This window comes from Schistocerca cancellata, chromosome 7 (genome assembly GCF_023864275.1).
Source record: "Schistocerca cancellata isolate TAMUIC-IGC-003103 chromosome 7, iqSchCanc2.1, whole genome shotgun sequence".
In the NCBI taxonomy this organism is placed as follows: Eukaryota; Metazoa; Arthropoda; class Insecta; order Orthoptera; family Acrididae; genus Schistocerca; species Schistocerca cancellata.
This window is the reverse complement of record NC_064632.1, coordinates 365,353,084-365,370,972: the sequence shown is the minus strand read 5'-3', so window position 1 is coordinate 365,370,972 and position 17,889 is coordinate 365,353,084. Positions and strand designations below refer to the sequence as shown.

Sequence of the window (17,889 nt, the reverse complement as noted above, 5' to 3'; positions counted from 1 at the left end):
GCTTGTTGCTTTACAAATTGTTTACCTTGTTGTGAAATTTAAGAGACTTCTTGCTGTGAGTTAATGTGAGTAGAAGTTAAACAAATTAATGATTGGTTTCTTTTACCTCCAGCCTTCTCGGACTGTCCTCACTCACCAACTCCATATGATGTAGTTGCTGAAAGGTCCACTAAAAATTTAGGTCTCAATTTGAACAGATTCATAACTCATATGCTCACAGTTGGCTGAGACTTCAATTTACCCTCATTATGCTGGCAAAGATACATGTTTAAAGTTGATAGTTAACATAAAACATCAACTGAAATTGTACTATATGCTTTCTCAGAAATTGTTTTGAGCAATTAGTTCAAGGCCCTCCCAGGGGACACCACCTTATAGTAGGCACCTTCAGTGCTGGGCGGGAGGGTTTGCGTACTTCCTTGAAGTCAAGAGCTATGCTGGTGGCAGCATAGCTACTGGCAGGGTCACCCAAGCCGGAATGGTCTTGAATACAAATCCTGGTCCTCCAGGTTGGGAGTTGGGCATGGGGCTAATAAGCCCCATACTGGCAAAAAAAAAAAAAAAAAAGAAATTGGGAATTCGACAGAAGCCTCAGAAATTGGATGAAAAACATATATCATGGCCCCAGCAAAGGAAACAGATAAAGGATCTGACAGTAGCTTCATGGAATGTGATGACTATGCTTCAGCCTGGAAAAATGAAAGAAATAGCCAATGAAATTTTAAGATTTAAATATGATGATGTAGGGTTACAAGAAATAAGATGGCAAGGGAATGTGCAGATAGATAAACCTGAGTACTCAATGGTGTATAGTGGATCAGAAGAAAGATCAGGCCAACTTGGAAAAGGGTTTATAATAACTAGGAAAGTTAGGAAAAGCCTACTAGAATTTGAACCCATAAATGAAAGGATGTGCAGGCTCAGACTAAGAGGGAAATTTAGGAATATCAATAGCGAATGCACATGTACCAACAGAGGAAAAAGAGGATATAATTAAGACTTGGAAAAAGTATAATGCGCAGTACCTAAATATGACCTGATGCTAGTAATAGGAGATTTAATGCAAAAATAGGGAGGAATGAACATCCATATGGAGTTTCTGGAAGATATTCATTACATGAAATAAACAACAAGAATGGAGACTTACTATGCCAATTCATAGCAAGGAATAATATCATTATTAAAAGTATCTGCTTCCCACACAAAAGGATCCATCTAGGTACTTGGAAGTCTGCAGTCAATGAAGTAGTCAATCAGATTGATCATATTTTAGTGATTGCACGCCACTCCATTTCAGTTATGGGTGTATGGAGCTGCAGAGGACCAAACTGTGACTCAGACCACTTTGTGATAAAATCAGTCTTGAGAGAGAAACTGTCACTAACAAATGGCAACGGAATAGGAAAGATGATGAAATGGTATACAGACAAACTGAAAATCCCTGATGAAGTAAAAAAAACCAAGTAACATTAAGCAGAAAGTTGAGCAATGAAGAGACCGCAGTGGGAGTAAACGAAAGGTGGAACAGGATTGAAAAAGCCATTAAAGATGCTGTAGAGGAAATAATAGGAATAAGAAGTAACAGAAGAACCCAGAAATGGTTTGATGAGGATTGCAGGTCACCAATAGAGGAAAAGAACAGGGCAAGAACAAAAGTGCTACAGAGAGAAACCAGAAATAATGTGGAACAATATAGAGAATTATGGAGAAGAGCTAACAGGCTGTGCAAGAGAAAGAAAAGAGAGTGGAGTAAGAAGAAACTTCAAGAACTAGAAGAGTTAAAGGAACAGAGTGAAATAAGAAAGTTCTGTCATGCTGTAGGCAAAATGAAGAATAGATTCCAGCCAAAAACAGTGGACTGATCCAGTAAAGATGGGAAAATGATAAGGGAAGAATAACAGGTAGTGGGAAGATGGGCAGAGTGTTTCAAAGATACACTAAGCACCAGCCTAGAAGATGAAGAGACAGCTGCACTGCAGGAAAGAGTGAAGCTAGAAGTAGACAATGATTACAATGAGGCAAGAAACCCAATACTACAAAAAGTGGTGGTGAGGCTGTAATAAAGGAACTGCACACACTAATATCAGATATATGAGAAACAAAAACTATGCCAGACAATTGGAAAACTGGAATAATGATCCCCATTTATAAGAAAGGGGACAGAACAACATGTGAAAACTATAGAGGTATAATATTCCTATGCACAGCTTAAAAGATCTTTACAAGTATATTAAATGAAAGGATACAGAAGTGTGCAGAAGGCATACTAGGGGAATATTAGTGTGGCTTTCAACCAGAGAGAGGAACAACTGATCAAATATTTGTGATAAGACAAATGATGGAAAAGTTCTATGAATATGATATAGATCTGCATTTCCTATTCATCGACTTCAAATAAGCCCTTGACAGCATAAAGTGGCAAGAACTATATAGCATACTGGAAGAAGTTGATATATATGTGCTAAACTAATAACACTAATCAGAACGACAATGACAGAGACAAGAGCAAAAGTAAAGGTCCTTAGCAGAACAAGTGAAAGCTTTGACTTTAATAAAGGCATGAAGCAAGGTGATGGTCTCTCCACTGTCCTATTCAATATAGTCCTGCATAGTTTAGTAATTAAATCTACAAAAGAGGCACCATAGTTATGCCAGATATGTGTATAAGCCAGATATGTGCATAACAAGTCAGATATGTGCATAAGCTGACGACATTGCTATAGTAGGAAGAAATATCAATACATCCAAGAAACATATCGGGCAATGGAAACAGAACCCTTAAAAACTGGCCTCATAATAAATGAAAACAAAACAAAACATATGGTAATGTCACAATATAAGGCCAGAAGAACCCCTAAAAACCTAATCATCAATGGGTGGGTGGGTGGGTGGGTTTGGGGGGGGATTAAAGGGACCAGACTGCGACGGTCATCGGTCCCTTTTTCCAAAAAAAAGTAAAACCACCCAAAGAGAATAAAAACGAACAACAGGAAAGACGTCAGACGACACAGGACAAGAAATACCCCTACAGAGATCAGACGAAACAAATTAAAATCACACAGAGTGTGACAGTGGTTGGCCGACCATAGAGATAAAAAGGAAAAGCCAACCACCGAGAACACATTAAAAACTCAGCGTAAAATCGTAGGCCAATGGCCAGAATCAACACAAAAGAACAGAACAAACACTCAGAGTAAATAATAAAAACCCCCTGCCCGAATAAAACGGAAAACTAAGTTAGCCATACCAGGGTCATCACATAAGAGGGCAGGGAGCTTATCAGGCAGCGCAAATGTCTGCCTGACCACAGCTAAAAGGGGGCAGGCCAACAAAATGTGGGCCACTGTCAAAGCCGCCCCGCAGCGACATACAGGAGGGTCCTCCCGGCGCAGTAAATAACTGTGTGTCAGGTGGGAGTGGCCAATGCGGAGCCGACAAAGGACGACAGAGTCCCTGCGGTTGGCTCGCAGGGATGACTGCCACACAGTCGTCGTCTCCTTGATGGCACGGAGTTTATTGGGCATGATCCGATTGCGCCATTCAGCGTCCCAAAGCGCAAAAACTTTTCGGCGGAGGACTGCCCGCAAATCAGTCTCTGGGAGGCCAACGTCCAGAGACTGTTTACTCGTGGCCTCTTTCGCCAGGCGGTCAACATGTTCATTGCCCGGGATACCGACATGACCGGGGGTCCACACAAAGACCACAGAGCGGCCGCAACGCGCAAGAGTATGCAGGGACTCATGGATAGCCATCACCAGACGAGAACGAGGAAAACACTGGTCGAGAGCTCGTAAACCGCTCAGGGAATCGCTACAGATAACGAAGGACTCACCTGAGCAGGAGCGGATATACTCTAGGGCACGAAAGATGGCGACTAGCTCAGCAGTGTAAACGCTGCAGCCAGCCGCCAAGGACCATTGTTCGGAATGGTCCCCTAGAGTTAGCGCATACCCGACACGACCAGCAACCATCGAACCGTCGGTGTAAACAATTCCAGAGCCCTGATACGTGGCCAGGATGGAATAAAAGCGGCGGCGGAAGGCCTCTGGAGGGACCGAGTCCTTCGAGCCCTGTGCCAAGTCGAGCCGAAGGCAAGGGCAAGGAACACACCACGGGGGTGTACGCAGAGGCGCCCGGAAAGGAGGTGGAACTGGGAAAAACCCAAGCCCGCAGAGAAGCTCCTTGATGCGTACGGCGATCGGACAACCCGACCGGGGCCGACGGTCTGGCAGATGGACGACTGACTGCGGGAACAGGACACGATAATTTGGATGCTCGGGCAAGCTAAAAACATGGGCAGCATAAGCGGCCAGCAAACGTTGGCGTCGGAACCGCAGTGGAGGTACACCTGCCTCCACTAGGACGCTGTCCACAGGGCTGGTGCGGAAAGCATCAGTGGTAAGGCGTATCCCGCTGTGGAGAATTGGGTCCAGCACCCGCAACGCAGATGGGGATGCTGAGCCATAAGCTAGGTACCCATAATCCAGGCGAGACTGGATTAACGCCTGGTAAAGCCGCAACAGGGTAGATCGGTCGGCACCCCAGCGGGTGTGGCTCAAACAACGCAGGGCGTTGAGATGCCACCAACACGCTTGTTTAAGCTGCCGGATATGAGGCAGCCAAGTCAACCGGGCATCAAAAAGGACACCCAAAAACCTGTGGGTCTCCACCACAACAAGAAGTTCGTCGGCAAGATAAAGCCGCGGCTCAGGATGGACCGTTCGACGCCGGCAGAAATGCATAACGCGGGTCTTGACAGCCGAAAACTGGAAACCACGCGCTACAGCCCAAGACTGCGCCTTGCGGATTGCGCCCTGTATCTGACGTTCAGCTGCTGCAATGCTAATAGAACTATAGTAAAGACAGAAGTCGTCAGCATACAGGGAAGCGGAGACAGAATTTCCTACTGCCACAGCGAGACCGTTTATTGCAATTAAAAACAGGCAGACACTGAGGACAGAGCCCTGGGGTACCCCGTTCTCCTGGACGAGGGAGGAACTATACGAGGCCGCGACTTGCACGCAGAAGGTACGATACGACAGAAAATTTCTGATAAAGATCGGCAGAGGGCCCCGAAGACCCCATTCATGAAGCGTAGAAAGGATGTGATGACGCCATGTCGTATCGTACGCCTTCCGCATGTCGAAAAAGACAGCGACCAGGTGCTGACGGCGGGCAAAGGCGGTACGGATGGCCGACTCAAGGCTCACCAGATTGTCGGTGGCGGAGCGGCCTTTACGGAACCCACCCTGAGACGGAGCCAGAAGGCCCCGAGACTCCAGCACCCAATTTAAGCGCCGGCTCACCATCCGTTCAAGCAACTTGCAAAGAACGTTGGTGAGACTAATGGGACGGTAGCTGTCCACCTCCAGAGGGTTCTTTCCAGGTTTCAAAATGGGGATGACAATACTTTCCCGCCATTGCGACGGAAACTCACCCTTGACCCAGAGACGGTTGTAAAGGTCGAGGAGGCGTCGCTTGCAGTCCACTGAAAGGTGTTTCAGCATCTGACAGTGGATGCGATCTGGCCCGGGAGCGGTATCAGGGCAAGCGGCAAGGGCACTCTGAAATTCCCACTCACTGAATGGAGCGTTGTAGGGTTCAGAAGCGTTGGTGCGAAAAGAAAGGCTCCGACGTTCCATCCGCTCTTTAATGGAGCAGAAGGCCTGGGGGTAATTCGCAGAAGCGGAACTCATAGCAAAATGCTCTGCTAAGCGGTTTGCAATGACGTTGGAGTCAGTACAAACTGCTCCATTCAGTGAGAGCGCAGGGACGCTGGCAGGGGTCCGATAGCCGAAGACCCGTCGAATCTTGGCCCAGACCTGCGATGGAGTGACATGGAGTCCAATGGTGGACACATACCGCTCCCAGCACTCCTTCTTGCCTTGGCGGATAAGGAGGCGGGCCCGCGCACGCAGCCGTTTGAAGGTGATAAGGTGGTCCATGGAGGGATGTCGCTTGTGACGCTGGAGCGCCCGCCGGCGATCCTTAATCGCTTCAGCGATCTCAGGCGACCACCAAGGCACAGCCCTCCGCCGAGGGGACCCAGAAGAACGGGGAATGGCAGACTCGGCGGCAGTGACGATGCTGGCGGTGACCGATGTAATCACCACATCAATGGCATCAGTTGAGAGAGGCTCAATAGCGGCAGTGGAGGAGAACAAGTCCCAGTCAGCCTTATTCATAGCCCATCTGCTAGGGCGCCCAGAAGAGTGACGCTGTGGTAGTGACAGAAAAATCGGAAAGTGGTCACTACCACACAGATCGTCATGCACACTCCAGTGGACAGATGGTAAGAGGCTAGGGCTTCAGATTGAAAGGTCAATGGCGGAGTAGGTGCCATGCGCCACACTGAAGTGTGTGGAGGCACCATCATTCAAAATCGAGAGATCGAGCTGTGACAATAAATGCTCAACGGTGGCGCCTCGACCTGTTGCCACTGACCCACCCCACAGACGGTTATGGGCGTTAAAGTCGCCCAGTAATAAGAAAGGTGGCGGCAATTGGGCTATCAGCGCAGCCAGGACATGCTGCGCGACATCACCCTCCGGTGGAAGGTAAAGACTGCAGACGGTAAGAGCCTGCGGCGTCCACACCCTAACAGCGACAGCCTCTAAAGCTGTTTGGAGAGGGACAGACTCGCTGTGAAGAGAGTTAAGGACATAGATGCAGACGCCACCAGACACCCTTTCATAAGCTGCTCGGTTCTTATAATAACCCCGATAGCCACGGAGGGCGGGGGTGCGCATTGCTGGAAACCAAGTTTCCTGCAGAGCAATGCAGAGGAAAGGGTGAAGGCTGATAAGTTGGCGGAGCTCAGCTAGATGGTGGAAGAAACCGCTGCAGTTCCACTGGAGGATGGTTTTGTCCATGGCTGAGAAAGGCGTGCCGGGACTGGGACGGCAGATTACGCCGCTGGGTCACCTGCTGCCTCCGATTGAGCACCCGTGCTAGTGCTACTGCTATTCACGGCATCTGAGGGACCGGCGAGATCGAGGTCCTCAGCGGACGCCAGAATCTCCACCGCGTCCTCAGACGCAGAGCTAGAAGGTTGCGATGGGGTGGCTACCACCGCGCGTTCCTTGGGCTTAGAGCTGCTCTTCTTTGATTTCTCACGCTGCTCCTTGGGTTTAACTGGCTGGGAGGGCTTCACCGATTCAGTCTCCGGGACTGAGGAGGATCGGGAAGCCCTTCGACCTGCAGATTGTGGGCACTTACGCCACTGTTGATCGTCAGCCTTCCTGCCGGTGGAAACCTGGGAAGGGAGGGACCCAAGGGACCCCTTGCGAGCGTGAGAAGCCGAAGAAGTTGGACACTTCTCCAGCTTAGAAGCGGGGACCGACGTCCCCGATGGGGGGGATGGTGTTGCTCCTGAGGTAGGTGGCACAGGAGCAATCGGGTGGGTAGAGCCCCCCACTGGCAAGGGGGCAGGAGGAGTTGTACCACTCGTCGATCCGGCCGAAAGGCGCGAAACTGATGGGGCTAGCACAGGTGTTGTAGCAGCGGCGTAGGAAGTTGTCATTCTCACTGGATGTAATCGGTCATATTTCCGTTTGGCCTCAGTATAAGTCAGTCGGTCCAGGGTCTTATATTCCATGATTTTGCGCTCTTTCTGGAATATTCTGCAATCTGGTGAGCAAGGTGAATGGTGCTCCCCGCAGTTGACGCAGATGGGAGGCGGGGCACATGGAGTATTGGGATGAGATGGGCGTCCGCAATCTCGACATGTGAGGCTGGAAGTGCAGCGGGAAGACATATGGCCGAACTTCCAGCACTTGAAGCACCGCATCGGGGGAGGGATATAGGGCTTGACGTCACATCGGTAGACCATCACCTTGACCTTTTCCGGTAACGTATCACCCTCGAAGGCCAAGATGAAGGCACCGGTAGCAACCTGATTGTCCCTCGGACCCCGATGAACGCGCCGGACGAAATGAACACCTCTACGTTCTAAGTTGGCGCGCAGCTCGTCATCAGACTGCAAAAGGAGGTCCCTATGGAAAATAACACCCTGGACCATATTTAAACTCTTATGTGGAGTAATAGTAACGTTAACATCCCCCAACTTGTCACAAGCAAGTAACCTGCGTGACTGGGCGGAGGATGCCGTTTGTATCAGTACTGAGCCAGAGCGCATTTTAGACAAGCCCTCCACCTCCCCAAACTTGTCCTCTAAATGCTCGACGAAGAACTGAGGCTTTGTGGAGAGAAAAGACTCCCCATCAGCTCTCGTGCAAACTAAGAATCGGGGCGAATAACTGTTACCTCCATCCTGGGACTTACGCTCTTCCCACGGCGTGGCCAGGGAGGGGAACGTTTTCGGATCGTACTTCTGAGCATTAAATTGAGCCCGAGAACGCTTAGAGACTGCTGGCGGCTGGCCTCCAGCGAGAGATGAAGTACCACGCTTCATTGTGGGTCATCCGCCCTGATGCCACCTACTCCGACCAAGGGCCCTCCCCACGGGCGCCACCCAGCCACAGCAAAGGCCACCTGGCAGGATGGCCGTTGCCGGGAGTCCTGATACCCCAGGAGGATAGGCATCTACTCCTTGGCATACGTGGGGAGTTAACGGCGCAGGCATCAGTAGAGCGATCCCTGTGTTGTCAGGGGGCTACAACCAAGAGGGTACATGGCGGCCCCACCACAACGGACTGGCTACCGTGCTGGATCTTAGGTGCAAAACTGTTCAAGGTCGTCGTCGCAGTTAAAAGAAACAGTGCAGAGGGCAGCGTGGTAATCGCACCCAGGGACGTATCCCCGCCCTAAAGATCGAAAACGAGCGGGACACCAGTGCAACGACGTGAAAGCCGGCTAAAGGTCTAATTGCACGACGGATACAGTGCACCATGTAAGGCGCCCTTCCCCAATTGGCTCGCTCTTCGGAATAATTTAGAAAGATGGAGGTCAAACCCGAGAGGGGACCATCACATAAGGCCAAAACATGTGAGACTCCTTTTAGTCGCCTCTTACAACAGGCAGGAATACCGCGGGCCTATTCTAACCCCCGAACCCGCAGGGGGGAATCATCAATGGGAAATGCTTCAAAGCAGTGTCCTCTTTTAACTACTTGAGAGTCCTAATAACAAATGATAACAGTATTGGAAAGGCTATAAGGGAAAGAATAGAAGCAGGAAACAGAGTTTAGTTTACAAATATGCAGCTTTTCAGAAATAGCCTTATTACAAGAAAAACAAAACTGCTGATATACAGGGTGTTACAAAAAGGTACGGCCAAACTTTCAGGAAGCAGTTCTCACACACAAATAAAGAAAAGATGTTATGTGTACATGTGTCCGGAAATGTTATGTGTACATGTGTACATGTGTACATGTGTACATGTGTCCATGTTAGAGCTCATTTTAGTTTCTTCCACCTACGCTCAGTGGAGCACGTTATCATGATTTCATATGGGATACTCTACCTGTGCTGCTAGAACATGTGCCTTTACAAGTACGACACAACATGTGGTTCATACACGATGGAGCTCCTGCACATTTCAGTCTTAATTGTTCGTACGCTTCTCAACAACAGATTCAGTGACCAATGGATTGGTAGAGGCAGACCAATTCCATGGCCTCCACGCTCTCCTGACCTCAACCCTCTTGACTTTCATTTATGGGGGCATATGAAAGCTCTTGTCTACGCAACCACAGTACCAAATGTAGAGACTCTTTGTGCTCATATTGTGGATGGCTGTGATACAATACGCCATTCTCCAGGGCTGCATCAGTGCATCAGGGATTCCATGCGACAGAGGGTGGATGCATGTATCCTCGCTAATGGAGGACATTTTGAACATTTCCTGTAACAAAGTGTTTGAAGTCATGCTGGTATGTTCTGTTGCTGTGTGTTTCCATTCCATGATTAATGTGATTTGAAGAGAAGTAATAAAATGAGCTCTAACACGGAAAGTAAGCGTTTCCGGACACATGTCCACATAACATATTTTATTTCTTTGTGTGTGAGGAATGTTTCCTGAAAGTTTGGCTGTACCTTTTTGTAACACCCTGTATAATTCCCTAGTCCACCCAGTTATCACATATGGGTCAGAGGTATGGAAATTGATAGAACATGATAAAAATACACTAAGAACCTTTGAGCGGAAAATACTACACACAATCTATGGGACACTAAGTGAGGAAGAAGGCTGGGGAATATGCTACAATTCTGAATTACAAGAGTTAATACAATGTAGGGACATAGTAAAATTTGTGAAACCACAGCAAATACAATGGCTAGGACTCTTGGAGAGAATGGCAGAGGATAGAATTCCAAAGAAAATGATGAAAGGCGAAAAGGGAGACCTAGAAGATGATGGGTCAATGTCATAGTAATGGATCTCACCAGTATGGGAGTCCGGGGGTGGAAAAGAGCAGCAAATAACTGAGAAGTGTGGAGGAAGATCATTAAAGAAGCCAAGACTCCCCAAGGGCTATAGCGCTACTGAAGAAGAAGAATTAGTTCAGGAGCCTACATGAAGACAAAATGTTTGCAATAATACAGTAGACCTCTCTCTCTAAATCTATCAGCAAAATTGAAAGAGGTTCTGGTAATAAGAAATGTTTGCCAGTGGTAAGACACAATCAATACCATGCTTGCTTTCATGGCCAGTATTTCTTTTATATGCATTAGGTCTAATGACCACAAAACAAAAATCACCAAGGACACAATCAATACCTTCACTGCTTGACAGCATTGGTACTGTTACTATGAAAATGCTGCTGAAGCAGAGTTACTAAAAATGGTTTTGCAAAATTCTTTTACCATGGAAGATGGAGCAAGTATTACAGAATTTAAATAGCTTCCAGCGTGAGTAATTTGGATATTGACATCTTCAGCGTAGCAAAGCAGCTTAAGTCACTTAATACTGGAAAGTATTCCAGTGCAAACCATATAGAAATCAGGTTCTTCTCAGAGTATGCTGATGAAATTGCTCAATATTTTGCAATCATATACAATTGCTCACTACATGAAAGACTTGTACCAGGAAAGCTGCACAGGTCGCATCAATACACAAGAAAGGAAATAGAAGTAATGCACAGGAAAGTATTTCAGTGCAAACCGTATAGAAATCAGGTTCCTTTCAGAGTATGCTGATGAAATTGCTCAATATTTTGCAATAATATACAATTGCTCACTTCATGAAAGACTTGTACCTGGAAAGTTGCACAGGTCGCATCAATACACAAGAAAGGAAATAGAAGTAATGCACCAAATTATACACCCATATCGTTAATGTCTATTTGTAGTAGGATTTTGAAACATATACTGTGTTTCAACATTAGAAAATACCTCAGAGCAAATGGTCTACTGACATATGTCAAGTATGGATTCAAAAAATCTCATACTCATGAAACACAACAGGCTCTTTACTCATGCTAAATAATGTGTGGTGTTGACAACAGTCTCTAGTTAATTTCATATTTTAGGGTTTCCAGAAGGCTTTTGACACCATTCATAATGAGTAGCCTCTAAAGAAATAGCTGACTTATCGAGTATCATCTCAGGTATGCTAATAGAGTTGAGATTTCCTGTCAGAAATGATGAAGTTCATAGTAATTGAAGGGCAGTTAACTAGTTATATCCAGGGTTCCACAAAGAAGCATTATAAGCACTCTGCTCCTCTTCATCTATATAAATGAGTTGGGAGACAATTTGAGCAGCACTCTTACATTGTTTGCAGATGTCATGTCACTATCTAGTAAAGCTATCAGAAGTTTGAAGCAAATTACAAAATGATTTAGACAAGTTATCTGCATGGTGTGAAAAGTGGCAACTGTTCTTAAGCAATGAAGAGTGTGACGTCCTCTAAATAGGTACTAAAAAAATTCCATCAAATTTTGGTTACACAATAAATCAAACAAATTTAATGGTTGTTGATTCAACCAAATAATGAGGATTACAGTAACAAACAGTTTCAATTGGAACCCTCACATAGAAAATGTTGTGGGGAAAATGAACCAAAGACAGTATTTTGTTGGCGTAATACGAGGGCTATCCATAAAGTACATTACGTTTTGGAATTAAAAATAAATAAAGTATTGGAAATTTTTTTTTCAGATGAAATCCACACTTAAATATTACTTTTCTACATAGTTGCCATTTAAGTTAAGGCACTTATCGTAGTGATGGATGAGCTTGGAAATTCCTTTGTTGTAAAATTCAGCCGCCTGTGCCTTCAAACATGTGGTTACCTCTTCTTGAAGCTGTGTGTCATCATCAAAACGCTGCATAGCCAGCCACTTCTTCATTGCTGGGAATAAGTGGAAGTCACTTGGTGCCAGGTCGGGACATACGGCGGATGAGGAAACAACTCCCACTTAAAAGATTTGAGAACTTCACGAGTGGCATTTGCCGTGTGGGCCCGTGCGTTGTCGTGAATCAGCAAGATCTTTGAGCCCAACTTTCCCCTGCGCTTGTTTTGTATTGCTCTTCTGAGGTTGTGCAGAGTTTGGCAATACCTTTGAGAGTTTATTGTAGTGACTCTTTCCAGGAAATCCACAAAAATCACACCTTTTCTGTCCCAAAAGAAGAGGTAACCACGTGGTTGAAGGCGCAGGCGGCCAAATTTTACGACGAAGGAATTTCCAAGCTCGTTCATTGCTACGATAAGTGCCTTAATTTAAATGGCAACTATGTAGAAAAGTAGTATTTAAGTGTGGCTTTCATCTGTATATAATAAAAAAAATTTCCAATACTTTATTTATTTTTAATTCCAAAACATAATGTACTTTGTGGATAGCCCTCGTATTTAGAACAACAAATGTACTAAAGAGACTGTCTACATTACACTTATCCATAGCCCTCTGAAGTATTCCCCCACAGTACAGGATCCTTACTTTAGTAACCCACACATTACTACACCTCCGCTGCTACTACTGTGGTGTAGTATTGCACCAATCAGCTGCTTCGGGTCCCCTCCAGAGGCCGATAACCATGGATGGTGCCTCAATCACCAGCAACCGATAACCAGTGGCCCTGGCAGTCAAATGCTCTTTATATGGTGGTGTATCAGTTCCAGCCTGCAGTCTTGTACATGTCACTATACTGTATTGTTCTACTTATGTTTATGCTGTCACACCGTGACCTAATAAATAGTTGTTGGTTTCTCATGGCCATGCCTTTTATTTTTTTCAGAGTTAGAACAGAAGTAGCAATGAGTAGAACTTTCGATTATTCAACTTCAGTGGCTGTTTTTTTTTGTGTAACTTCTCCATGGAAGTTGTATTTTAATCACTTCTCCACCAGCAGTGACTTACTACAGCTGCCTTGAGAAAACACGTGGTTATTTTGACTATTCTGGCCCCATAGTCTTACATGCACCTGCTGCCATTTCTGCCAGATGATAACTCTGCTGAAGATTGGGAAGCATATGAAATATGGCTCTGCCAGCACTTCATTGCCTTTAGGGTGGCTGACCAGGACACTTGTAAGGCTTAGTTTCTGTTGTGGATTTCTTCTCTCATGAACCAGTTGTTGCATCAACTGGGCACTTTGCAGGAACTGGCCTCACTCTCCATTGATGAAATGTGTAATTTGTTGTTTTCTTATCATTGCAATTGCACCCATATGCTTAACATGTGCATAAAATTTTACCCATGCAGCAAGCAGCCACAACAATCTTATGGAGTTGAGCAGTGGAGCTGCAGGATTTCTAAGGAATCCTATGCAGTCCCTATGGTTAGGGATGTAATCCTGCCTAACACCGGCAAAGAAATTTGTCTGAGAGACCATCCTTGTCTGTAGTTTTAAACATTGCTCAGGCCTTTGAAGCCTCCTACGCTGCGGGCCACCAAATCAAAGTGTGGGGGACGTCGCCATGGTTAGCAGTGAATCACATTGGTGCAGAGCATCATGCTCATCATGTGAAAAGGAAGTCAGTGACACACAGATCAGAAAACCTGGCCATAATGCAAAACCTCAATGGCAACAATGAGCATTTCCGTCATGCTTTGTGAAACACGAGACAGCAGCATGCCCCAGGCAGTGGGTGTCACACCACAAATGTCACAAGAAGGATGCATCATTTTGTCATTCTCAGTAAACCTCAGAACAAATGGACATTGATATTCATTCTCTTTAATTGTTGTATGAAGGCCATAATAAGCTCTTTATTGAAGTGTTTTGTGTTGAACAAACCATTGTTGCCTCAAATGGATGCTGGAGCGACTCTTTCTCTATTCCCCTCTCAAATGTATGGATGGCTGGGCTTGGCTGTTGGCTCCTGTCAATCACCGCCTGGTAAGCTACAATAAACAGCATATTCCTGTTCTTGGTCAATTTACTGCCACCAAGCTCACAAATGTGTACTCAGTCCTATCACTTACTTGATTGTTAATGATCCTCATACTGAGAATTTATTTGGGTTAACCACTTTCAATGCTTTTGAATTTTCTGTTACTGACACTGTACATCTTGCATTATTTCAAGTTCCTTATAAAGACCTAAATTCATTGTGTCCTGAATTTTTAGATTTGCTTTCTAAGTGATTATAATGTGCAAACAACTTCTTGCACTAAATAAGTGGCACATTGGCACCTGTTCTGGCCTGGTATTGTTTGTGAGATGGAGCACTTGGTGATGGCCAGAAGCGTTTCAATCAGCAGGTGTGACCAAGCTCTGTTTTTTATATCTGGCCAGTGCCTACTTGATCTTGGGAAACAATCCATAATGACTTTGATGGAACTTTTTAGACACTTTTTGACTGTTGGTTGTTGATGCCTTTTCCAAGTTTCCTTATGTTGTTCATTGTTCCATCTACCACAGCAGATGCAAAGGTCAATGTGCTGTCAGCAGTTTTCCTATCAATGGCCTCTCTTGTACAGTGGTTTCGAACAATGGTCCTCAATTTTTGGCTCAGTCCTTTGGAGATTTTTGCTCGTGTAATAGAATCTGTCATGTCATGGCACCTCTGTTTCATCTGCAATCCAAAGTAGACTGTCTCATGCAAACTTTCAAAATGCAAATATGTCATGGGATTTCTAGTGGAAGAGACCCTTATGTTCTTTCTCAGTTCTTCAGAACATCTCAAATTGGGGACAAGAGCCCTGCTGAATTCTTACATGGCCAACAGCCATGGATGCTGTTCCATTTCCTACTGTTGAACAGGTGTCCTGCATCAGCACCAATTTCATCATGGTTTGTACCCAGAGCTCCAGTCTGGGCCTGAACATTCAGATGACACTTAAGTTGGATTCCCGGCAGCATCCACAGCTGGTGAGGATGCCATGAGTTCATGGTGAGGACCAATGAGCACCTTATGACATGAAACTACAATCAGCTGAACCACTGGGTGAGTGCTGACATCTCCCTGCAGACCACCGTACCAGCACCTCTTCCACTGATACCGGTGCCTGCCGCCCTCCTGCCGGCACCACCTTTGCTACCTCTGAACACTGTGGCTCCCCAGCTCATGGCACCTGGCACTGAGTCTGAACTCGACATGACCCCAGCTGGGGTCATCTGCTTGCTCTGCTGTATGGGGAAGAAGATGGGTGCATCTGTGCTTGTGTCACCCCCCCCCCCCCCACCCCCTTCCCCCACACTTGCTGGTCCGCATGTGCTGGTAGCTGTCCGTGCCAAGGACAAACACTTCAGGCACTATGGATGTGAAATGCTTCAGGCACTACAGATGTGTCAACCATCAGGTAATCATGGAGGAGCTTGTTGCTCTTCCCTCCAAGGAAGGAGCAATGAAGCAACCTGCACATTACTATATATTTCCACTGCCACTACTGATGCACCTGTTACACATTTGAGTATCAAGCCATGTGGCTGCTGTGGGCCACCCCACCAGAGGCCGCTGACCATTGATCGCACCTCTATCACCTGTAGCCAACAGCCACCAACCCCTGGACAACAAATTCTCTTTATATTGCTGTGAACCGGTTCTGGCTGGCAGTTTTGTGCATTTCACTAAAGTGTATTGTTCCACTTATATTCTTATATTTATGCTGTAATGCTGTAACCTAATAAATAGTTTTGGTTTCTCACAACCATGTCTCTTATTGTACTTGGAGATAGGATTGGTGGAGGACGTTTAAAAAGTTCAAAGAAGGGAAGCTCAAGTTGTATTGTTATGAAATAGGGGAGTGTCATAAGTATGATAAGTGAGTTGGGGTTGCAATCATTAAAGGAAAGGCATTTTTGTAGTGGTGAGATCTTTTCAGGAAATTTCAGTCAACAACTTTGTCCTTGAAGTAGTTGTGCCACAAACTTTGCTGCAATTATTCTAATCTTCAGTTTTCCTGATAGAAAACATTTGCAGAAACACAATTTATTCCCAAAGTGTTGCATAGGTCTGAATCAGATTTGTCACTTTGTTAGTATTTTCTGGTGTAATGTCAACTGATGGCCAACTGAAGCAGTTATCATCACACTGTGTGGTTACAGTTGCCTAAGACTGCAGTCATGTGTGTGAATTGCATTTGTGTGTGTGTCTACGTCTATTGTTGACAAAGGCCTTAATGGCTGAAAGCTTTATTTATTTGTGACAGTCTTTTTGTTGTGCCTATCTGTGATGCAGCATCTCCGTTATATTGTGAGTAGCAACTTTCTTTTTCATAATATTGTTACATTCCAATTGTTGTTCTAACCAATTATCAGTATAGTCATATAAATAATTAGCTGAGAGTAGTACATATGCAACTATTCAGTACAAGTGTGTTAATGACAACTTTTTAAAAATTAATGAATTGTTTGCAAATTTTGTGTGTTATGTTTTGCCTGAATAATCATGAATAGTTCATTGCAATGTAACCATAATTACTATAACAATTCCTTCACTTTCATTTATATATCTTGATTCAAACTATGCATCATGGTGAATCGGCAAATGCTTACTTGGCTGAGAGTGTGAGAAGTGGCAGTGTAAACCAACAATCTAAGGCAGTGTGTATTAATAATCATGTCAAGACAGTGGTTTTTTAAAAAAGGAAAAGTAGGGCTTTAGTTTATGACATATGTTTACCTCCAAATTCTGAAGAACAGTCATATCTGCAGTGTTTGAAAGACAAAAGTATTTCTGTATTCATTCTTGTCTGACTGCTGCTTGTAATCTATCCATGCTCAGTTTTGGCAAAAATGAGGTAAACATGGAAAAAATATTTCTCCTGTGATGTATGAGATCTTTCCCATAGTGTTAAAGAGGACATTTTAATTTGATGCTGAGTGCCTGGTTCATCCTTCTGTTGGCAAGGAATCAAGTAGCAAAGGACAGCCAACTCACTGCTTAAGCATTTTGTTTACTTAGTGCCTGCTTGCTTTCAGTGCATGTTTGTATAAAGACACACAATTTTACGAGCTCTCTCTCTCTCTCTCTCTCTCTCTCTCTCTCTCTCTCTCTCTCTGTGTGTGTGTGTGTGTGTGTGTGTGTGTGTGTGTGCGTGTGTGCGTGTGTGTGGATGCTTGGGTTGGTGGATGTAGTAACTGATTTTCTCTTCATTATCAGTTCTTTTAACCCTCTTCAATACACTTGACTCATAAGGATCCAGATGTTGTACGCTGTAAATGCAAAACACTTGTCACCATTGTCTAAATGTATTGCCATCTCAACATCAACAAGGGCATGTTTTGATACAATTATAAGCTTTAAATGATTAATGTAGAAAACTGATATAAAATAATTTTCTTATTTACTGTATAAGTTAAGAATATCTGTGGCAGTACTTTCACTTACGTTGTAGTTCAATGCAAGTAGTTTTATCTTTTCTTTCAATAGTGCCATGTAAGGATTTTATATCAAGTGCAGCAGTATTTTCTACGTTGTCTAGTTTATCACAGCAGCTTTCTCCATTTTTATGTGCATCATAATTTTCTGGCTTTGTTTTACCAAGACTTCTGGTCCTACGGCTCCACACAAGGAAGCCTACAGCTAAGGCTGAAAATA

The 17,889-nt window shown here is 45.0% G+C and overlaps 1 protein-coding gene across 1 annotated transcript in view; it reads right to left on the bottom strand.

Moving 5' to 3' along the window:
* The window catches only part of LOC126092147 (putative neural-cadherin 2), a 92,781-nt gene that overhangs the window by 11,854 nt on the left and 63,038 nt on the right, over window positions 1-17,889 (bottom strand). The window contains exon 6 of the mRNA XM_049907615.1: window positions 17,680-17,880. Within this exon, the coding sequence (XP_049763572.1) occupies window positions 17,680-17,880 (201 nt within the window). The remainder of the gene's footprint in view (window positions 1-17,679; window positions 17,881-17,889) is intronic.